The 24,133-nt window shown below is 43.1% G+C and overlaps 1 protein-coding gene across 1 annotated transcript; it reads right to left on the reverse strand.

The window, feature by feature from the left end:
* Positions 1-354: 354 nt before the first annotated feature.
* On the reverse strand, positions 355-13,977 carry man2b1 (mannosidase, alpha, class 2B, member 1). The gene is made up of 23 exons (XM_085458462.1): positions 13,828-13,977; positions 12,974-13,076; positions 11,036-11,209; positions 10,766-10,959; positions 10,205-10,337; positions 9,953-10,098; positions 9,216-9,415; positions 8,965-9,085; positions 8,368-8,446; positions 7,929-8,038; positions 7,656-7,763; positions 5,789-5,905; positions 5,414-5,596; positions 5,224-5,321; positions 5,019-5,139; positions 4,696-4,814; positions 4,128-4,229; positions 3,845-3,932; positions 3,341-3,421; positions 3,011-3,235; positions 2,239-2,388; positions 1,995-2,097; positions 355-887 (listed from the first exon to the last, which is right to left on the reverse strand). Exons 1-23 carry the CDS (start codon positions 13,960-13,962, stop codon positions 784-786), a joined length of 2,994 nt encoding a protein of 997 aa, XP_085314588.1. The 5' UTR covers positions 13,963-13,977; the 3' UTR covers positions 355-783.
* Positions 13,978-24,133: the final 10,156 nt, after the last annotated feature.

Consider the following 24,133-nt stretch of genomic DNA (forward strand, 5'->3'; position numbering starts at 1 on the left):
GATTATAATCTGACACACCTTTGTCACTCAAAAGGTCAAATCGTTATGAAAAGCACCTCTTTGTATAGTTTTCTTTACGTTTCCACTACAAAAACAGTTGCTTGTATAGCACCTCAGCAGCCATTTAGCTTCTCACACTAAAAAAACACCAAAAAACCCTTTTTGATCATCCGAGGCTTCACATCGCTGCGTGGTTGAAGACACGCTGGAGACAGCAGGCACAGATGACTGTCACTGGAAAAGGTCTGCAGCAGCAACAGCACAACATCTGTTCTGATGTCAGATTATCAGCAGTTAAATGCTGCTTCACTGATTATACACAAGATTTGTGGCACAAACACGAGGGCAGGACAGTAAGGAGGATTGATTTTTATTATTAGCTGCTTCTTGATAAGTAGAAAAATCTAAGTATACACAACATGGCAGAAATGCAAAGATTATACTTTTATTGCACATATCACTTTGTGGGAGACGATATTCTGTTACTGCAACAGCACAAAAAATCCCCACAAATATAAATGTTCTCAAAAATGTTAAAGGCAGCTTTAACAAATTCAATCTTATTCAGACATTCTGTATCAAAGGCTGAAGGCATCCTGAAATGACTTTTGCCCAGGTCAGTCCGGGCTACAGCTGTGATCCGATTTTAAGTCGTAGGCAGCGTGAATACAACTCATTCATTTTTCCCCTAAAAATCCACACTTTATTAAATCAGCAACGTAAACAAGCCACAGGAATGTCAATATACGATAATTCATCCTATAAAATCTCATGTGTGATTGGCTATCTAAGGTTGACTTTGAGAAGAAACGTTCGGATCTCCATTGGCCTTAAGGTCACCTCCCACGTGGACGGGTCTTGAAATGTCTTCAGCAGTGGCTTTTCTCCTGGAAAACAGACACATTATGTGAGCACAATCACGAACGACACAAAGTGTTTTTGGTTGGTTAATCTTTAAACACACCAGCAGTGTGAATGTGTGTGTGAATGGGTGGATGACTGGATATGTAAAGCGCTTTGGGGTCCTTAGGGACTAGTAAAGCGCTATATAAATACAGGCCATTTACCAGTGACACGGGTCAGTGATCAGCAACCAAGTCTCCTCACAAGGAACAAAATAACATGTTGAGCTCCAGAAACACCTTGTAGTATACATTACATTATGAAGCATATCAATCTGTTTATGACGCTTTATGGCTCCCTGCTGGCTTAATTAGCACCTGCAGGGAAACTGTTAAGTCGATGACTACAATCAGAGATTTCTATCAGCCCAGCGCTCCTTCAGTGCATGGTCACCTGCCAGATGTTGAAAAATCCAGATGTTGCCAGTCTTTATATTACTATATAAAATATTATAAATAATGTAATGAAATTGTGACAACACTAAACGAAGGCCAAAATCTGCAAATATCAGGGAATCCTCACTATGGAAGTGTGATTGAAGAGCAGTGTACTACAAAGCCAGAATAACGGATTACTGAATTATGTTAAGTGCAGTATATGTTTGCAAATAAGTTTCGTATTGAAGCCATACATTAAAAAAAAACACTGACTGAAGCGCAGACTGTGCACTTCATTGTCACTGGATTATAAATGTATTCAGTTGATGATGCAGAAAATGTGTAAATGTTTATATACTTTATTTTGCTGCTGCTACATTTCTTTCACACAGCTGGAACTGCAGCTACGAGCGCACAGAACATGCATCATTTAATCTATTAAATTATTTTCACTTTGATCTGACAACGAACCAAAGTGATTTCCACAGAAGTTCATACCTGGTCTCTGAGATTTTACCACCGACCTCCAAAATGCACAAAGCTCAAAGCAGCTGAGTTGGAATCCATATTAAAATAAGCCCGAGGAGACGACATTCATTGAAATTTAGCCAAGTTTAAATCGAGTCAGACTGGAGAACACATCCAGCTTTGAATCTAGGGTGACGTTCAAAACTGCAGTGGTGAACTAACTGACACAACACTGGTGTCCTGTACCTTTCTCAGGAGTCCAGTCAAAACGTTTCATTTCATCTTTCCACTGATTGGCCGACAGGTTCAACTCAGCCACACCCAGAACCTCCAGAGTTGAAAACAGCTTCTGCACAGACAGGAAAGACAATGGGATTAGTTACAGCAAAACGACATTCCACTGCATTGCAAACGAGAAACGACTGAATGACAGATGACCGTACGGTCGCTTTGAGTGTAACAAGGTTTAAACTGTTTCTGAATGTCTGACCTGCAGGTTGACTGTGACTGGCTGAGAGCTCACTTTGCTCTCTGAGCTCTGGTACTGATGCTCCAGTCTCAGCAGCACTGAGTCTTCATCCCACTGACTGAGTGTCAGCAGGTGGACAGCAGGGGGCAGTGCAGCCAGGAGCCCTGAGAACTAAAAGACAAAGACCCCTCACTCACAGAAACCATGCCTTTAAAAAAAAAAAAAAGATTATTTAATGTATTCCAACCACATTTTCTATAAAATTACTACATAAAGTTGATATGAATTTCGACCAATCGCTGGCTCTGAAAACATGTCAGCAGCAGTTGCCGCTAAAGGCAACACAGCTTAGCTCAGTTCCCCTGAGAGCGAGTGAAACCATGTCTAAAAAATGCAAATATGTACACAGCAGGACAGAAATGGGTTATAACCAGCAGCATAGACAGTTGGAGACAATGACTCAAAACAAGCAGCAGACTCTCACAGGAACAGCCTGCAGTTTGTACAGTGCAGGTCACAGCACTGTACAAAGCTTTTCTTAAGCTTACACACAGGAGTTTAAGGTGTTTGAACAGGAACCTGCAAGATGGAGGCCAGCTGGTTCTTGCACTGCTAATATTTCAAACACAGATCACATCACCGTGACTTCTGAAACCCGATTAGTGAAGTGTGTTAATAACATGTCTTTAAAATACATGCAGTATTTGTACAAGTACTGTACGAATGTGCATGTGATTGGGTGAATGAGTAGAAAGGCACTATACAAGTACCAGTCCGTTTACCATTTACATACCTCCAGCTGAGTGTTTGGCTTCAGATCTCCATCAGTAAACGTAAGCAGCGGCTGCAACACCATCCCCTCTGCGAGGGGGCGGTGCGTGTCGGCAGCAGTCTGCGGGGGATCGAGGGTGAGGAGGAGGCGGCCGCGGACCACCAGCCCGTCTGGGAAGATGCCAGAGATCTCGTTGAGAGGTTCACCAACACCACGGAAATCATCGTGGAGCAGCCGGCGGTGGAGCTGAGGGTGAGGAGGTTGGATAGAGAGACTTTAATAAGAACTCCTTGTGTGCGCTTAGATGGGGTCAACATGCTAATGGTGATGAGCTACGACTTTATGCCTCACCATGATCTCCAGTGAACCATTCTGGATGCTGCCTCCACCCTGAGAGCGATCCGTTACCACAGTGAGTTGGTCCACATCATCCTGAAGACACACAAGTGAAAGGAAAACATCACTTGTGATAATTCATAATAATGGATTGGATTTATATAGCGCTTTTCAAGTCACCCAAAGCGCTTTACAATGCCACTATTCATCCACTCTCACACACTGGTGGAGGCAAGCTACGGTTGTAGCCACAGCTGCCCTGGGGCAGAGTGACAGAGGCGAGGCTGCCATATCGCGCCATCGGCCCCTCTGGCCAACACCAGTAGGCGGTAGGATAAAGTGTCTTGCCCAAGGACACAAAGACCAGGACAGAGAGCCCGGGGATCGAACCGGCGACCTTCCGGTTACAGATACGCTTCCCAATCCCCTGAGCCACGATCGCCCCGTACTGTCATAGAACTGACAGTCAATGCTTTTTGTTGCCTGTCTCTCCAAATGGAAGCTAACAAACACACAAACCTTGATATAAGCGCGAGAGTTGATTGGGTAGTAGTTTCCAGCAATGGGCTCTGACTGTTTCAGGTTCCAGGTGGGCCGGAAGTCTTTCCTGTTTGGGGGGGATGGGACACACACACACTAAGTGTACAGAATTGGATTCTTTTAATGTAAAACTATCACATAACTGTACAGCTGTCTTACTTTGTATATAATCTGTAAAATATCAAAATCCAAAACAACTGCAACAACTTTAAAAGGTTAAAGTGCATTTTCCATCATCAAAAAACAAAAAGCAAACTCTTACTTCCTCTGCAGAACTTCTCTGCCGTTGGAATCAGTGTAGAAATATTCAGAGGTTTTGATGCTGGTGTCCAGACGAGTGATCACCTCCTTCCCCAGGCTGTCACTAAAAGGTCAAGACAGCAAGTGTGACGTGGGTTAAAGGTGGGTGGTGTGGGGAGCATTTTGGCCAAGATTCCTCACTTTTCCTTGAATTTATTTCTCTCGCTCACAAATAAAAAAAAAAAAAAAAATGGCTAAAATAGACCTGAAATTATGAGCTAAATCTATTCCCCAGTGGGTGTGCATGGAATCTTATGGTCTAAAATTCCCTCTTTCCATGTATTTATAATCTGACATGGGGAAAAAGATAACAGCGATCTAAGCCAATCACTTGCTATGATATGAGGAAATATTTAGAAGGGCAAAGCTCTGCCACAATATTGCCCCATATGAGGTTTTTCTCCCCTGAAAGATCAGTTGACATTAAGGCACTGAGCTTTTAGAAAGGTTGAAGAGAACAGAAATTTCAACAACCACTTATCTCTAAAAACATCTCCATTACATATGTAGTGTGCACGTGTTAAACTCACTCTATCGGCACAGGTCCCACAGTCCACTCGAGCTCCAGAGCTCTGCTGTCAGCATAGAGACGAACCACCTGAGACACCCAGGGAGCAAACCACTGCCTCACCTCCTGCACCACTGACGTCTGAGGATGAGAGCATTGCAGTACAAAATTAGACGCTGCATATTAGCCTCTAAACAGGGAGGTAAAACATGTTGGCACGTTCATTCTGACACCCACACATATAAAATGACAGCAGCCTATAATTTAGAAGTAAACTGAATAACAGTGTAAAAACAAAGCTTTGATACTAGGAATCTACGTCTGGATATGAGCAAACATCTCTACCTTAATGATCTCCGTCTTGGCCGTCCGGCTGATGATGAAAGGTGTGGAAGAGTTGGGTCTGAAGATGTAGGCTCCAGAAGGCTGCCTGCTCTCTACGTTGTTACCGGCACTGGCGTTGTACCTGGGACGTTTTAACAACACATCATTTGGAAGCTCAACTTAAAAAAAAAAGCGTGTTCATTTTGTTATTTTTAGAAACACTAACCAGTAGAAATTCTGTGTCAGTTTGATGATCTGTTTGGTCTCCTGATTGTTGAGGCTGCTTATCAGGCCTGTCTCAGGGTCAAAGGTCACTTGTAGGAACTAGAGTGCACGAAAACAAACAAAAACAGTTCCTTTTTCAGAAGATTTTGTTTATTTATTTGAATATTTTGGACTTTCTTCTGTGTTCTGACCTTATTCTGGATCACTGGGGGTGCGCGCTGCTGTGCAGGTGCAGGTGGAGGTCCGTCCTGGATCAGGGCCACCGTGTACGTGGTGTAGCCCAGAGGAGGTGCCTGAACCTGGAACACCAGCTCATTGACTGCAAAGCCTCGTTGTCTTCTAACTTCGTGAGTGGCCTGTGACACGTGAACCACCTTCAACGCAAACACATTATCGAGTGTTATCTTTGTTTATATTGAACATGTTGAGTGATACAAAAAAACCAGTGCTGTGAAAAAGTATCGCAGACTTCATTCTCTGAGATGAGATCCATCTATATCTTGTGTCTGACAACTGCACAGCTTGTTTTGGATCATCTCATACTTGCTGCTGGCACACATACTGACCTGGCAGTCCACCGCTTTGCCACTAGCATCTGACACGCTGTACGCTGTTCCATTGACCGGCAGCCTGACGGGCCAAGTGACGGGCCGAGCGAGAGGGTTGTACACATTGACTGAGAACTGAATGACAGACAAAAAGACAAGCGAGAGAAAGGCAGCGTCAGCATTCAGTCTTATCTGTAATTACACAGAATGTATTTACAATAACTGTAGCCCAGGTTTTTTAGGCTGTACACCTTGAATACACTGTTTGTTCCGAGGATAAATCTCAGAGGGTCAGAGTGTTCAGAATTACATTTAAGATGACAAATTGTGGGTTTTTTTTATTATGTTACCGGTGGATGGTTGTTAAACATGGTTTAAATGACAGGATCAGTACATGTACAAGTAAGACTTATGAGCCAAACCTTCAGATTTTAAATGCTCACTTTCAGACAGGATAGTGACTCGGGCACGCAGCTGTGACTCTACCCACTTGCTGTTCAAATGTCTTGATGCATCCTCAGTCATCCAGGTAAGGAACTCTTAAAAATTAATTCTGTTCATCTGGACGTAGAGTTTTCAGTGGGAGAAACATTTCGTCACTCATCCAAGTGACTTCTTCCGTTTCAGCTGACCGCAGGTTTCACTGATCACATTAACTGGGTGGACCATCACATTAGGTTCACCTGGGAGGTTATGGCAGGTTAGCCTTCTTAGACTGTGAGATTTACACCAGTAAAGGGGGACATTTAAAGTTGATGTGTACCGTAAACAAATGCTCACGGGTGAGTATTTAAGGTTTGACTCTCATCATCCACTGGAGCACAAACTGGGTGTCATCAGGACGCTACAACAGACACAGCGGCCAGGGAAGTAGAAGAACATCACATCATGAAGGCCCTGAGTAAATATGGTTATCCCAGCTGGACTCTTGTCAAAGCTTGGAGGCGCCAATCAATTCAGGAGAGAAGCAAAACTGCTGCCTAAGCGAAAACCCTAAGCGATCCCGTATGTGTCAGGAGAAGCAGAACATTTGAGATACATTTTTTTCTAAACACCGGGTCTCTGAGGCTTTTAAACCCCAAAACACACAATGCAAAAATTGATCCACCCCAAGGATCGGGTCCCCCGACACAAACAGAGTAACATAGTGTACGCTGTTAAGTGCCAGGAGGATTGCCAGGATTTATACATCGGGGAAACCAAACAACCTCTGGCGAAGCAGATGGCTCAACACAGAAGAGCCACCTTGTCAGGCCAGGACTCCACAGTCTATTTACACCTACAGGCCAGTGGACACTCTTTCAATGATGTACACATCCTGGACAGGGAGGAACGCTGGTTTGAGCAAGCAGGCCAGGAGGGGGCCTAAGGGTACATCTTTCACCATCTTACAATGCTGTGACTGCAGCCATTCCCCAACTTTCTGTGAATGGTACTCATGGTTGTTGATCAGTGATTGTTGATCAATGGTCATGACAATTTGCATATTAATGATCAAGAAACTGACCTCACAGCAGATTGCACAATGACTGAAACCAGCCCACTGAAGGAACAAATGTACTGTTTATAAGATTGGGGAAACCTGCGTCAGCTGAGTCTGAAGAATTCACTTGGATGAGAGACGAAACGTTTCTCCCACTGAAAACGTCACATTCAGATGAACAGAATCAACCTTTTTGGGATTGCTGTTCAAACCTTTTGCCAGTGGGTGGTAATCAGACAGATGACTTAAATAGGACTCTAAATTGGGCTGCACCAGTGCAAAGATTACTAAGGATTTCACTGTAAATCATGCAAATCTACTTTAGTCAATTCCAAAAAATAAAGATGAGTTGGAAATGAGTAAAGCGGGTCCCCTTCAAAGTCTATTTTCTGTGTTTTTTACCTTCTTGCTGGATTCAGTGAGAGGACACACGCTGACGTTGAGGTTATCACAGTAGATTCGCTCAGCAGACAAGCCGCTGAGAGCAGCCAGACTGTTACTGACTAAAACCTGAAAGAGAGACAACAGTTAGACAAGAAACCTGTGCAAGAAAGTTTGGACTGAAGAACACTTTCTGCTAAAGACATGATAATATATTTTCCTGTACAGAAAATGACAAATTTAGCACAAGTAACTTCTGTTGGGTAAGATAATGTACTGTGAAGCCTGGAGTACCTGACAGTGTTGCCAGCCGTTAGCAAGCTTCCTGGCGTAGTCATTTGCTACGTGTTGCTTTTCTGTGCCCGACACAGCGTCATGGTGCTGAGCCACAGCCATGGCTTTCTCTACCAATGAAAGCAGCCGTCACTCAAGCTCTTGTCTGACATCCAATTGGTCTTAGTAACACAAATACAACTTTTAAAAAGTGTCCATATTCTTAACCGGTTCACCAATTCACAGTTGTGGGGAGGCTGGAGCCCATCCCAGCTCTCCTACATCCTGGACAGGTCCATCACAGGAGTAGCACTTGAAGACAGCCAACCATTTATGGTCATGCTATTACATGTTAACCTAATACGTAAGTCTTTAGACTGTGGCAGGAAGCCAGAGTACCTACAGTATGCCTATGCAGAACCCACTAAGGAGACACAAAAAAGATTCAATCAAATCTTACTCATGGTCTGGCTTTCACCTTCCCCAAAGGGTCCTTTCCTGGAAGCTGGACCACCAAATACCTCCAGCTGGTTACAAGTCTATTAAGAGGGAAAAAATGAACACAATTTAAACATATTAAAATAAACACAATTTAAAAAGTCTCACAGGTATAAATTTTCCACCATTAAACCTATATTTCCACATCTTAAGGTAGTTCTATAGACGCAGGATACCAGTGATAGCTTTATTAAGTGCCAGCTAACAGTGTGCTTCATGCTATATATTAGCATTTATTTGCTTACAGTTCATGTTAGGAGTTAGATAAACTTTGTTTTCACAGAACAAAATTTAAAGCTTGTTAGTGTAATGTGACAATGTTATACTTATCTAGCATATGTCATGCTAACATTCTTAAAGTTTGAATGTTAGCATGCTAACTATCATCTACACTAAAACAATTAAATTTTTCTGAAAGCTCTAAAGTTGTGGGACAGGACTTACAGTTACAGAGGTAATTCTAGAAAAGCAGAAATTTGAATGTTGTGATGTCGTCGACACAAAGTGTAATGCTGAGCACACTGTAAAATCGCCCCGCACAAAGTAAATCTCAGAGTACCTGCAGGTTGCTGTTGCTGATCCTCTCATATCGCTTCAGCGCTGGTCTGCTTGTAAAGTAGCCAGTCCAGAAATCATGAGCGTCGTCTGCATAGGGGAAGAAATCATCTGTCTTCAATGGCCTGGATAGAAAACCAATGGATTTAGCTGACATTAAAATGCAAAAGACGACACTTTTTACAATAGAGTTTAACACCAACAGTGCTGCTAGAACAAGAAAACATTATCCTGCCCCTTTAAAGTTCACAGTACCAGGTGAGGTTTGCTCGGTGCAGCTCCTGCAGGTAACAGGACGGTGTAGAGTAGAGCACGTTGACTTTGCTGTCATTTGCCTGCCGGGCATTTACATAGTGGATCAGCTTGTCCAGGTTCTTGTACCACAGGTTGGCATTCTCATATTGAAAGTCTGAGCCCATGGTCATGATGATGTGGTTGGTCTTATAGACCGTAGACTAAAAAAGGAAGAGGAAATAATGCTTAACAGATTAAACTAAACAAAAAGGAAGAAAAGGGAAGAGTGAAATTAAACAATTCACACATCTCTTCAATCACACACACCTCACACTATTCAAAGCACATTTATATGATGGCTAAAGTGGTGAATGTGGATTATTAAAGGAGGACATTGCATTACACTATCTGTAGATGTCTTTATTATTGTGATCATGACAGGTTCATAAAATAAAACCAGACAGGTTGAGAAAAGATTTATGGGGACCTGCATGAAGATATGCTGACATTACTTGAAACAAGAGGTTCCTACTGAAATTTTACATGTCATGTTAGCTAGTCACAGCTGTATATGGGCTGGGATAAAAAGCACAGTATCCCTTCTGCTTCCTCTTTTTCTAAATCAGAAAGCGTTGTTTGATGTCTTTTGATTTAACATGAGCATTTTTTTCGTAGTGTTAGTTAAACATGCGGTGTTAAGAACACCACGTGACTGATAAATCAGTGTCTCTGTGCGCCAGTGTGGAGTTGTGTCCAACCTGACTGTTGGCGATGACAAGGAAGCGTCCCACCACATCATCAACATTATAGTCTTCAAGATCAGGATCGTCTCTGATAGGTGGGTCACTGCAGAGCTGGTCCCAGCAGAAGCCCTCAGGAGGGTTGTAGCCATTAGGAAGGATCCCTGTTGGTTAACGGGGGCAAACGGTTAAAAAAATAATGTGACACCGTCCTGTTGCTGAGTCCAGAAGTCATTAACATAAAGGGATGAAGAAAGAAACTTTGCATACCAGTAAAGAGGTCAGCCATTGGAGGAGTGAGGCTGTCGGAGGCTCTCCATAGAAGCTCCTGCTCCTTATTCCTCATCCTGCGAGCCCGGTCTTGATAGTCTAGACGACCAAAGAAGAAGCCATCGAATCCCATCTGCAGCAAAAGACAGACAGTTAATGGTTAAAGGAAAGTCAAATGGAAAGCCAGTGAACTAAATTGTGCCTTCATGTAATAATGCAGCATTCTGGAAATAAGCCCATTTGATTCATTGCAGAGCAGCAAATCTGATAATGACGATACAGCCAAAATGAGAAAACGGAGAGTCTTTCTCGACGTGAGTGCTACCTTCTAACTCTAATTAGCCTCAACTCTCTTCTTTAACTGATAAATTCTCCCATTTTAAGTCTCACTAGAAATCAGGCCTTCCTTAAGGTGACCAATTATGCTCATCCTTCTATTCTGCCCTATACTGCTGATATTAAACATGGCCAACGTTTGAAAGTGTGACAGTGAATGAGCTGAGCAATTCTGAAGTGTGACTCGTACAAAACTCGAAGAATAAACATAAAGAGCTATGCTACCTGTGCAAACATGGAGGCGTGTTCCCGGGCGTGGCCAAAGGGGTCGATGTGCCAGGCGACGCGGGGACGGCCACAGGCTCCAAAAGTCTCATTAAGGAACCTCAGACCAATGGTCATCTGGTCAATGACGGCGCTGTAGTGTGTGGCAGCCTCGTCGCTCATACACCAACCACCATTCACAAATTCCAGACGGCCTGCGGGAGGAGCAGCTTTTGGTAAGGATGCACTGAAACACTTAACGCAGCTGTATAGTACTGAATGGGTATTTACCTTCATTAACCAGCTGTTTGACTGTCTGCTGCATGCTGGAGCTCTGACTCTTCCACCAGCGGTAGAAAAAGGCCGTCTCCACATAGATGAACCTCCTGTCTGGATTCTTCAACAACTGATCCACAACTGAGTCCAGGATGTACTGAACACCAGCGTGCTGGATGTCATTACGATCTACGCACACAAATGTGCACAGATTTAGGACAAAAGAGACATTATTTTGTAACACAGAAGTCAATGCTTCAAGAAGTGGTCAGAATTTAGTTGCTGTGTGTCACAGTTTGAAAAATATTTATTTACACTAACGTATCTTAACAGCAAGAAAGTATATGTGCTCATCTGCATTCATGCATATGCCCAAACAAACCACCCTCAGTGCAGATGAGTTCTGCTTACATATTAACCCAGACTGGAAATCAATATCAGATGATGGTCACCTGCACAACACCTGGCCTTACAACTTACTATAAACAACATGTGACATTAAAATAAGCAAGCTCGACAATCAATTGCACTAAAAGCATAAAACTCTAAAGCAATGAAGAAGTAAACTGTTGCAGTAAACAGTACATTATGAGGCAGTGTGAAATACACGACAGAGTATAAAATGAAACGAAGGTGTTTTAATATCGTCTTCTGATACATTTCAACAGTGGCTCGGGCCACTTCGGGGGTGGGGTGCCCTCGGCCTCTCGGCCTGGGGCTCGGTCACTCTGGCGCAGCTGGCTGCCGGCGGAGCTCCCGGGCACGTCACTGCAACCCCCCCTGGCTTCTGCTCCACAGCTGCTGAGTGACCCCTCATCTGGGGCTCTCCTCAGCTCTTTCTGGGACAGTGGCACAGCTGCCCCTCCGTTGGTCTTCCTTGGTCTCTTGTGCTCTGAGGGCCTCTGAATGTCTGGAGTCTTGATCTCCTCCATACCTGCTTCATGCCCTGGAGGACGGGGCTGTGGCCCCCCACACCCTCTAGCAGATCATTACATGAAGGAACCTTTTAAAAACAAGCGCGTCCATGCTCACAGGTGTACACACGGGTGCTCACACACACAAACTACACCCTTTTTGGCTCCTACCTCAAGGCACACTGTGCGCTGTCGATCTTACGTGCTGCACAATAATGTTTAACATTTAGTATTTACTGTTATATTGCCATAGATCATCATGATGTTGTTTATTCTATTGCTCTAGTCTTCTTCTGCTTGTTTTCTTTTTTCTTTCTCAACAGGTGATCCAGGAAAAGAAAAAGAGAAAAAAAAAGGTGATGAAGCAGATTTTCATTGTCTTTTCTCTCTATCTCTTTTCTCCTTTTTCTTTCCCTCTCCTTCTGTTAACTTTCTTCTGAACTTTTCTTCTTGTTTTTCTTTCCCGTCCCCGAGTCCAGTCTGGCCTGATTACAATATCTTAGAATAAAAATAACTAATAAAGATCAAATAAACTATGACAATCAAGTGGGCCAGTATAGCAAAAGGCCCACTTGGGAAAGTAAATCTGTTGGGCATTTTTCTTGGCCTTCAGACAATAATTCTGATTGCTACAGTGCCAGACAGGACACAAAAAAAAAGAAAAAAAAAAAGATACATTTCCACATTTCGCACAGCCTCAACAACAGAGAGTAGTTCGAACATGAGTGATGGCTGTCACTCCAGTTCACATTCAAATCAAATCCAGAGATCATGTCCATGAACCACCATTAAAACACATCATAGGGCTTTAAAGCAGGAGGATAACGCTGCTGGTCACAAGACCCACAATCACTTGTAGCAGCAATCAGGAAGATATTTAGTACCAGTCAATAGAGCAGATTTACTTGCATCAGTTCTGCTGATGCAAGTAAATCTGCTAGAGTAAATAGAAACATATGCAAACATTTGACAGAGTAAACACAGAGCAGGAGGTTGGCTAATAGCTTCACAGTGTTTTTTCTGTATGTGTCACACTGACCTCCATAGAAGTACTGGTCCACGGTCTTGAGCCAGCCAACGTCATCATGTGTGTGCGGGACCAGGTGGACATTCAACATGCCCGGCTTGGTGGCATGACATGACTGCACACAGACACACACTCTATGAATACAGCTGTACTGCTCTGTCGGAAGAGTCATAATGTCGACAAATATTAACTCCAAAAAGTGATCGTCTGCCAAAAACTGATTTCTGGTATTTACCAAAAAAAGGATTGCTCGCATTTAAACTGCTATACATAACTTGTTAGTCTATAATATGTGAAACCTATATCAAATGTATCCCTCATGAATGATATAAGTCATCTTGAGCCACAAACAACATTCCTGTAACAAAGTAGAAGCTGCAATCAGTTTTTGGCAGTGACTTTTATATATCCTTTATTTATGCAGTTAAAAGAAGCTTGTTGACATTAAAAATGTGTTTTAAAGAAGAATCTGGCCAAGAGGACAGCAGATATTGAAAGACATCTAACAATAGTTCTGTAAACATATTTTAAGTGGACAAAAATGATGGAATTGGTTGTAATGTAAGTGCAATAAGACAGAGTTGAAAAAGATGTAACTGTAAAATGTTATATCTAGCCCCTTTGTAAAGCCTGTTGACCGAAGTCTATTTGCCAACATAGGTAAAGATATTACACAGGTAGACATTGGAAATCAGTTTTTGGCAGGCGGGCACTTTTTGGCACAACACCAGCACTTCCTTGTATGTGAGCACAGTCATGTGAGTGAAACAGAAAGTAGCGCTAACAGCTCCATTGAGCTTTTTGACATGTACCTTAACCCTAACACATGTAAATAAAATACAAAAGCGCGACATAAAGTAGCTAACCTCGTATCCGCAGGTTGGAACGTCTGTTTTCTTCTCGCCGACAGGAAAACTTAAAACTACGCTGAGGATAAACAGGAGAGCTGTAGCCAGCTGCTGCGACCTGCCCGCCATGTTGGAAAACAACCCGAAAATCATGTGACATCTGTTTATGTTGAGCTGGGTCACGTGACCGTCACCCTGTCTACCGCATGCCTGTGGAAGCTGGAGAGCACTGAATTGTTTTCCCTCCAATCTGACTTGAAGGCACTGGGGAAAAGTAAGCGACAAACCGCGGAATGAGAGGACTCAGCGAAAATAAACATAAGTTAACATGACAAAGACTGACATTACATTACAGTGATATATATATATACATATATATATATACTCTCAGTGTACTCTCAGTGGCAAGGGAACAATAAGAGAACAGCACCACCAAGGCTGGAGACGGAGCAATACTGGAAGAGCATATGGGAGAAGGATGCAACCCATAACGGCAATGCTCAGTGGCTAGAGGATCTGAGGGCAGACCACAGCGACCTCCCTGAACAGGGTCCAGTAACCATCACAGTGGCAGATATCCAAGAAAGGGTCTCCAGTATGAAGAGTTGGACAGCACCAGGGCCCGACATGGTTCACGCCTACTGGCTGAAGAAGCTAACTGCACTCCACGAGCGTCTGGCAGCACAAATGAACCAGCTGCTAGTTAACGAGAGACACCCGGAATGGCTAACTGAAGGCCGGACGGTCCTGATCCCCAAGGACCCCAAGAAGGGACCGGTCCCCTCCAACTACCGACCAATAACCTGCCTCAGTACTACATGGAAGCTCCTGTCAGGCATCATATCGGCTAAGATGAACAGGCACATGGGTCAATACATGAGCGGGACACAGAAAGGAATTGGCAAGAATACCAGAGGCGCAAAACACCAGCTACTGGTAGACAGAACAATCAGCCGAGACTGCAAGACCAGACTGACCAACCTGTGCACTGCCTGGATTGATTACAAGAAGGCCTATGACTCAATGCCCCACAGCTGGATACTGGAATGCCTAGAATTGTACAAGATCAATGGGACCCTAAGAGCCTTCATCAGGAACTCAATGGGGATGTGGCGTACAACACTAGAGACTCCAAGCCCATAGCACAAGTCACCATCAAGTGCGGGATCTACCAAGGAGATGCTCTGTCCCCACTGCTGTTCTGCATAGGCCTGAACCCCCTCAGTGAGATCATTAACAAGACTGGCTACGGATACCGACTACGGAACGGAGCAGTTGTCAGCCACCTCCTGTACATGGATGACATCAAGCTGTATGCCAAGAGTGAACGAGACATCGATTCACTGATCCACACTACCAGGCTATACAGCAATGACATTGGAATGTCGTTCGGACTGGAGAAGTGTAGTCGGATGGTAACAAAGAGAGGGAAGGTAGTCAGAACTGAGGGGATTGAACTACCAGAAAGCAACATTGCAGATATAGAGGACAGTTACAAGTACTTGGGGATCCCGCAGGCGAATGGGAACCATGAAGAGGCCGCTAGAAAAGCTGCAACCACCAAGTACCTGCAGAGGGTCAGGCAAGTCCTGAGGAGTCAGCTGAATGGTAAGAACAAGATCCGGGCCATCAACACGTACGCCCTGCCCGTGATCAGGTACCCTGCTGGGGTAATAGGCTGGCCAAAGGAGGAGATAGAAGCCACTGACATAAAGACAAGAAAGCTCCTTACCATGCATGGAGGGTTTCACCCCAAGTCCAGCACCCTGAGGCTGTACGCTAAGCGGAAGGAAGGGGGCCGGGGACTGGTGAGTGTCAGCACCACAGTCCAGGATGAGACAACAAACATCCAAGAATACATTGGGAAGATGGCCCCAACTGACCGAGTGCTCAGTGAATACCTCAGGCAGCAGAAACCCAAGAAAGAGGAGGGAGACGAGGGACCATCATGGAAGGACAGGGCCCTGCACGGTATGTACCACCGGCAGATAGAGGAGGTGGCTGATATCCAGAAATCCTACCAGTGGCTGGACAAAGCTGGACTGAAAGACAGCACAGAGGCACTAATCATGGCAGCACAAGAACAAGCTCTGAGCACAAGATCCATAGAGGCTGGGGTCTATCACACCAGGCAAGACCCCAGGTGCAGGCTGTGTAAAGATGCCCCAGAGACAATCCAGCACATAACAGCAGGGTGCAAGATGCTAGCAGGCAAGGCATACATGGAACGCCATAACCAAGTGGCCGGCATAGTGTACAGGAACATCTGTGCCGAGTATAACCTGGAAGTCCCGAGGTCAAAATGGGAGATGCCCCCAAGGGTGGTGGAGAATGACCGAGCTAAGATCCTGTGGGACTTCCAGATACAGACGGACAAAATGGTGGTGGCTAACCAACCGGACATAGTGGTGGTAGACAAACAGAAGAAGACGGCCGTAGTGATCGATGTAGCGGTTCCGAATGACAGCAATATCAGGAAGAAGGAACACGAGAAGCTGGAGAAATACCAAGGGCTCAGAGAAGAGCTCGAGAGGATGTGGAGGGTGAAGGTAATGGTGGTCCCCGTGGTAATCGGAGCACTAGGTGCGGTGACCCCCAAGATAGGCGAGTGGCTCCAGCAGATCCCGGGAACAACATCGGAGATCTCTGTCCAGAAGAGCGCAGTCCTGGGAACAGCTAAGATACTGCGCAGGACCCTCAAGCTCCCAGGCCTCTGGTAGAGGACCCGAGCTTGAAGGATAAACCGCCCGCAGGGGGCGTGCTGAGTGTTTTTTATATATATATATATATATAACTTAATTTTTACCTTTCTTTGTTTATTATCATATAAACAGTACAGTGATTACATGCATTATATACAGTGATATATATATATATATATATATCACTGTATATAATGCATGTAATCACTGTACTGTTTATATGATAATAAACAAAGAAAGGTAAAAATTAAGTTAGTTAAATATATCAATTAATTTGCAGACATGACCTTTTTGTACCCTTCCTGCCACTAAGCAAGAGTTCTAGCATTTGCAGCCCAATAATAAAACTAAAAACATGGCAGACCAAATCCAGCCTCAAGTTTAGACTTAGATAGATCAACTTTTGATATCCTATGATTTTTATAGCCCCAAACAAATGGTAATACTACTGACTCGATCATTTGAAAAATTGCTTATTCAAAAAGATAGGTACGTTTAAAAACAGACATAAGAATTTAGGGAGAGAAACCATTTTGATTGCATTTATGCGACTTATCATGCAAATAGGGAGAGCCCTCCATTTCTCAATGTCCTTTTACAGTTTTTTCAACTTGTTCAAGATAATTCAACTTAAAGATCAATTTAGGATCATTGGGCAAAAGAACACCAAGGTATTTAAGTCTGTCTGTAATTTTCTTTCTTTCTTTCTTTTTAAATTATAAATATGTATTTATTTGATTTGATTTTCGGTTGTTACAGACAGGACAGACATGACTGGGGGATAAGACAGGGAGAAAGAATGAAAGAAAGAGAGGGGGAGAAAGAAAAATAGAGGGGAGAAGAGATGGTGAGAAAGGTACGCAAGATCGACAGCGCACAATGTGCTTTGAGGTAGCAGCCAAGAAAGGTGTAGTTTGTGTCTGTGAAAACCCGTGTGTTCGCCTGTGTGCACACCTGTGTGGATCAGCATGCTTGTATTCAAAAGGTTTCTCCATGTAACGATCTGTGGGGTGTGTGGAGTGTGGGGAGCCATAGCCCAGTCCCCCAGGGCATGAAGCATGTATGGAGGAGATCCAGGCCCCAGACATCCAGAGGCCCCAGAATATGAGCACCCAAGGAGGACCACCAGGGGGGCAACCGTGCCACCCTCCTGGGAAGAGCTGAGGAGAGCCCTAAACAAGAGATCACCCAGCAGCCACAGAGCAGAGGCCAGAGGGAGTTGCAGTGGCCAGCACCTCCTCCCAGCCCCCCTACCCAGACGGTTAACAGAAGACCCCAGACATCCCTCCACCCGCTCATATGTAGTGTTGCTGCGTCCTGTTCTTAAGTGCATTTAATTATTATTGTCTGTAATTTTAAAAAGCAAAGTTTTCAAGAAATCAACATCCAGGTTTGCAGTTAAAGCCACAAACTCACTCTTCTACCAGTTAATTGCATAACAAACAACCTCACCAGATCTAATAGTACAGGAACAGATCGCTCAGGATTTGACAGGACCAAAACTGCATATATATTCCACAATCACATAGGGATGGGGGTGTGTGTGTGTGTGTGTGTGTGGGGGGGGGTGGGGCTCGTGTTTACTGATGTTTGTTGCATTTGAAATTATCTGACAGTTAAAATGTTTTATTATTTGTATTGCTCAAAATGACAGCGTGTAATCTGTTTGTATTTAATTAAATATTTGAGTTTAGGGTTTAATGGGGTTTTTTGATTTTCTTCTTTAGTGTTTAGTTTATTAACAAACTAGATTGTACTGCATCGGTTGTGATTTATGATTGTGTTTGTTTTGTTACCCCTCATGTGTCACAATGGTCTGATCAGCCATTATATATACCCTTGTATGTTATTTCATGTTTAGGTCAATTATGTATGTTTGGGCAGTCATTTGGTCAGTTAAGTTTGCAGTGTTTGCCTGAGTTCAGTTTTGTTTCTTTGACCTCTTTTATGAGCTCAACATTTATTACTCTTGTAAATATAATTTTTGGGGTTAAATAAATGGAAACTATATTTTTCTAATAATTCCTGGGACTCCTGTTTTTCAACTCGGTCCATCACACACACTCTAGATCTTGTTTTAACATACGACATAGAAACTGAACATTTAACAGATAGCTCGTAAGCTGGAGATGAAATGGTGTGCAAAAATGTAATAGCTCATCATTTAGCCTGCTTTATTAAAAAAGCTAGAACATCTTACTATTCATTACTGATTGAAGAAAATAAGAACAACCCTGAGTTTCACTTCAGCACTGTAGCCAGACTGACCAAAAAGTCAGGGTACCATTTAGCCAACCATTCCCATTCCTAGCCTCCATTTCTTGATGGTTTTGAGATAGAACAGGCTTCAGACTGACCTCCTAGTGTCCTTCTACCGTGCCACTATCGAGAGTGCGCTGGACAGGCTCGGTCGTTGTGTCCTTGGGCAAGACACTTCAACTGTTGCCTATTGGTGGTGGTCAGAAGGCCCGGTGGCGCCAGTGTCCGGCAGCCTCGCTTCTGTCAGTGCGTCCCAGGGTGGCTGTGGCTACAATGTAGCTTGCCATCACCAGTGTGTGAATGGGTGGATGACTGGATGTGTAAAGCGCTTTGGAGTCCGAAAAGCGCTATGCAAATACAGGCCTTTTACCATTTCACCCCTATTTATTTTATTATATAACTGCCCTTGTATACACCCACAATGTTTCTGTTTCAATGTTTCTTACGCATACACCATGTATATAGTTGGTTATTTTTTTCCCTCGTTGTACATTGTTTTCTCTTCTTTACTTTCATTGCATCTCCAGCCCACATCTCCAGCCACTGTACTTAAGGGAAGTTGGGACAATGTAAAAGACTTTCTTTAGGCAATTGCATTTGAATTACCTAAATTCATGACAGGCATTCAAGCAGTAATGCCTGGACTGAGAAACAAACACACCAAGCTTCTGTGTTGTTTGAGCCAGAGACTGGACTTGTGGATGAACAATACAAACATTTTATGTTTATTATGTCAGTAATGTAACTTGCAATAAAAAGTTATGGGAAGCTTAGACTTAGTTTCAGAATAATTACATCTGATAATTTGTTTTATTGAAAAGGTTATTAAAGTTTTAAATTGTATGACAAATAAAATAATAAATTACTAAAAAAAACACCAGCTACAATATTGGTAATATGTGTGTTGTTCAGCAGAACAGTGTCCAGTATGTTAGTTGATATACTTTATTTACATTTGAAAACAAAAGTTGGCATTACAAGGAGTGTTTTTAATTCTTAATTTTTAAATAAACATGCAGTGTTTATATTAAGTGTTGAATTAGAAAAAGATTCAAGGATATTATGTCAGACAATGGCAGTAAGAAACATAGTGTTAAAATAGCTGTATATAGCATTATCTCTTTGATCTGAAGATTAATCTGGAGAAGAGGTCAAAGGTCAGTTATCGTTATGGGGTCTTGCTATATGCTATGACACAAACATAACACAGTTGTAAATATCACACCGAACGCGATGGACGCGAATAGAGCGTCAGGTTCAATGGAAAGGCGCGATGACACGCGATTGCGGGTCCCGCGAAAATTCGGAAGCAGATTTGCGTCGCGAAAACGCCAAAACGCGTGAAACGCGCGTCAGTGTAGCGCGTCTGGCGCGTTTGACTCGCGAATAAAACCACGCGCGTGAGTTTTTGTGTTGCATTTTGTGCATACCCGCGTTTCGCGTCTACCGCTCGAGTTGGAAAAATCTGAACTCCAGCGTCAAATCGCGCCGCGACAACCAATCAGGAGCCTGGTGACGTGGCTGTTACCTAGGTCAAAGGGGCAGATCCAGCCAAAGCCTTTCATACTTCAATGGAGGGGAAGGCTAATCAATGCGGTAGCAAACAACTCGGAGCTGTACAACACCAGCTGCTTTCAGTACCGAGACAGGAATAAAAAGGACCGAGCTTGGAGGAAGATATGTGAAGAGATCGGGCAACCTGGTAAGTTCATTCATTTCTCTTTTGAAAGTTTTCACTGACCCGGGGAAGCCGCACAAAAGCTAGCAAGCCACCGCTATTTTCCCACTGACGTACAAATACCGTTCTGCTTTTATGCATGTTATCATTTAGGAATATATTTTATTGTTTATTAATAAACAGCACACAGTGGTCCCGCTGTTCATCCGTCACTGCTTTGCTTTTTCGCTGATTTTTTATTGCACAGTACAGCATTGCATTCTGCAGCCTGATTGACAAATCTCCTGCGCTTGCCAAATTTATCACGTTTGGTTTTGATAACCATCGCGTCCAATAGAAAAAAACAGCACAAAAACACCCATAACTATGAGCCTCATTCGGAAATAGACACCTGCACCGTGAGGGAAAAAGGCGCACGAAAGTGGCGGGCAGATGAAGACAAACCGCGGCATAATAATACTTTTACGTTTTGCAATCTACAAAGGTTTGCACTTTGAGAATCAATTGTGAGAACTGTGACCAGGGGCTAGTTATTCTGAGAACCCCTGCAATAAATGAGGGACCACTGTCTACTCTACGATTATTATATCGAACCTGTTAACATTTAATACTGTATTGATAGAACCAACTGATTCTGCAGCAGAGCATCCCCAGTCCCTGAGCTCCTGCTGCTGCACCCACAGATATGTACAGCAAGCACTGATACCTTTTTAGTCGGTGGGATTCCCTTGTGATCACCTTTACTAAATATCTACAACCAATCTGATTATATCCTGTTGTTTTTTTTTTTTTTTCAATGTTGAAATTAAAATCTAGTAGCAGCAATGGCGTGTCCAGCGGGGTGGCCTGGGGGGGCACAGGCCACCCCCCAAACCAGACTGGCCACCCCAGGTGCCACCCCAAAGGCAAAACAATAAAATTCAATCAAATATCAAATGTCCGATTATGTTTTCACGGTGACGCTCAGATATCCGAGTGTAAGTGAATGCAGCATCGCTTCTGCGCTATGCGCATCACGTTAGCAAAGGTAGGAGAGCCAAGCGCGAAAGATGGCACTGCAGGAAACAATTTTTCGGTGAAAGAAAATGAGGACAGAATAAATGTCCCGGTAAGTAATATCAAGTTTGTTGAGTTTAGTAAACTTCGGTGAAATTAGAATCCCAAAGAAAAAAATAACACTTAAAGAATTATTGCAGCTGTGGAATATTTCAGACAGTATGCTACTGAGGGCAGCTAACATAAGAGTTATGCGTTATAAGATATAATCTAAGTCGTAACATTGCTGTATGGAGCTGCAGATTTGGTTGCAGGTTAACATAGCTGGACTGGCCATCGGGCATACCGGGCATATCCCCAGTGACTTATTTTTTTATTTTTTTTGTAATGGCATGAACAATGAGAGGTGGTGGATTGGCCAGATGCAGGTCGATGTGTAGAAATAACTCCGTTGTTTGGTGGTGACTATGACGGGGCTTCCACAGAGGCAACAGGTGGATGAGGGAAGGGGAGGCAGGAGGAGAGACCCGAAGCAGCCACCAGTCCGAGTGTCAGGTGAACTGAACTTCAGGTAAGAAGTTATGACCTGCAGTCTATCTGGGTCAGATATAAACCAAGTTTAGGTGGAGTTTATTTTCATGTTGCTGACTTTTTACTGTCAGTTGCAATAACTCATACTGCGTTCTAGCCAGTTTGACGGAGTTTTTATACAGCTGGGTGGGTGCTATGATGTTACTGATAGTGAACTTTATTTTATTCATAAGGTTAGTAGAGTTGCCAACGGCTCCTTAAAAAAATGGAATGGTCCCTCATTCAGAGAAAATATTACACGTTTCGTATTGAGCTGAGAAGAGACGCAGTTTGTCCCGGACTTTAGCTAGAATGGAAAAAAGACACAAAGCTGGATTTATTCTGTCTTTATGCTGCACAGCTGCCTCTTCTCTCATTCTCCCCCCCTCCCTCTCCTGTTGCTACTTCAATCATGAAACTGATCAATGATCAGCTGATCGGCTTTTCTCTCTTGTTTATCGCCCACTTTGCGCCAGAAAGAGGAAACCAGCAGATGTTGCGCTAAACAACAGCAGCACGTTTAAGCTTGATCGGCTGTTGTTAGAATGTATTTAATATTAATTTCTAGTATCAGCTGATGTTTGCTGGAGCCACAGCTGTAAAGCTGCTGGTCATGATGTCTGTTTAGATATGTGGTGAGAGGGAAACATGAAGATGAAACCAGGAGATGTCCTTACTGAATCATCAGAGCTGAACAGGTGATGGAGAAACAGGTTTACCTTTTAGGTGACATGGATGAGTTGAAGGGAAGTTATGAACTGTTTCTGAGAGACAAATAACACCAGGATCCTTTTTTATGTAGCAGACAGCTGGTAACTGTGCAGGGGCGGGTCTAGCAAAGTTTTGCCAGGGGGCCAGGTAGGGCATTAACAGGGAAAGGGGGGCACAAAGAAATACTTTCTTTCTTATTCTCATTTAAAATACCTAGTTTTTATTAAATAATTATCTAAATCTTACAACCAAAGTTTTTATCTGACGTAAAATGTATAGAAATCATACATATACCAACAAGACTGTACATCACTGTCACAACAGGGTTTGTTTTCAGTCAAAGTCTTTATGGCTTTACTACCTGGTGGGTCGGTCTGTAGTAAAAATGCCCAATTTTTTTGTCCCAGTCCAGCCCTGCAGGTTAATACTGGCAGTGTCACCATGCCAGCTGACTGTATTTTATCATCAGCCAGTGTTGTTCTTTATCAATATTACCAAAGTTTACGATAAGGCAGCATAGAAAGTATTTACTTGCTTTCAGGTTTCATTCAAATATTAGTCTTTTCAGTTGTTTCCCCACTTTTTTCCTGTTTCAAAATCAAACACCAGTTTGTGAGAAGATTATCTTCTTTTTTTAACAGGCAGATAAAGTTTTGCATTGGCATTGGCTAATTTGTCAATTGTTTGTTACAAATGTTCGTATTTTAATTTTCAAAAATGTTTTTGCCCAAAACATATGTGCACTATATGTCAGTAAAAATACTATGCAAATATTGTTGTCCTTGACTGCTGAGTAAACACTGACAAAGCACTGATTGTATCTCTTGTACTTTATCAACGCAGTATCTAAAAACTTTGCACCGTAGTGGTTAAAATCTCATTCTAATAAGAGTTAAAAGTGCATTTGGTTATTAGGTTTATAGGATTATTGAATTATGGTTAAGGGTTGGTAGAATTTTTTTTTAAAACATTATCTGCCAATTAAATCTGCCACCCTTCTCCAAATCTGTGCCCCTACCTGGCCCCCCCAACAAAAATTTTCTAGACACGCCACTGAGTAGCAGCCTTCTCATTTCTTTGTGTTTTGTGCTGTTTTACAGGCCCACAGAGGAGGACGGCTCCGAGGCAGATGAGGGACGGGTCCCAGGACGGTCCATCGGCGGTGGAGCTGGCCATCCTGGAGTCCCTGAAGAGGCCACACCAGTCTCCAATGGAGCATTTCCTCCTCAGCCTTGTTCCTGCTCTGGAGAGCAGCTGGTCCTTTTTATTCCTGTCTCTCTGTAAATTCTTATATTTTATATATTTATGTTTAATGTTTTTCTGTTTGAGACTTTTAATATTATTTCAAATAAATGTTTATAATGACTAATGTCTCAGTTCTACTACACAGCAAATGTTGGCACACAAC

Source organism: Copadichromis virginalis, linkage group LG6 (genome assembly GCF_057382275.1).
Source record: "Copadichromis virginalis isolate Kocher_CV1m ecotype Utaka linkage group LG6, C_Virginalis_male_GT1.1, whole genome shotgun sequence".
Lineage (NCBI taxonomy): Eukaryota > Metazoa > Chordata > Actinopteri > Cichliformes > Cichlidae > Copadichromis > Copadichromis virginalis.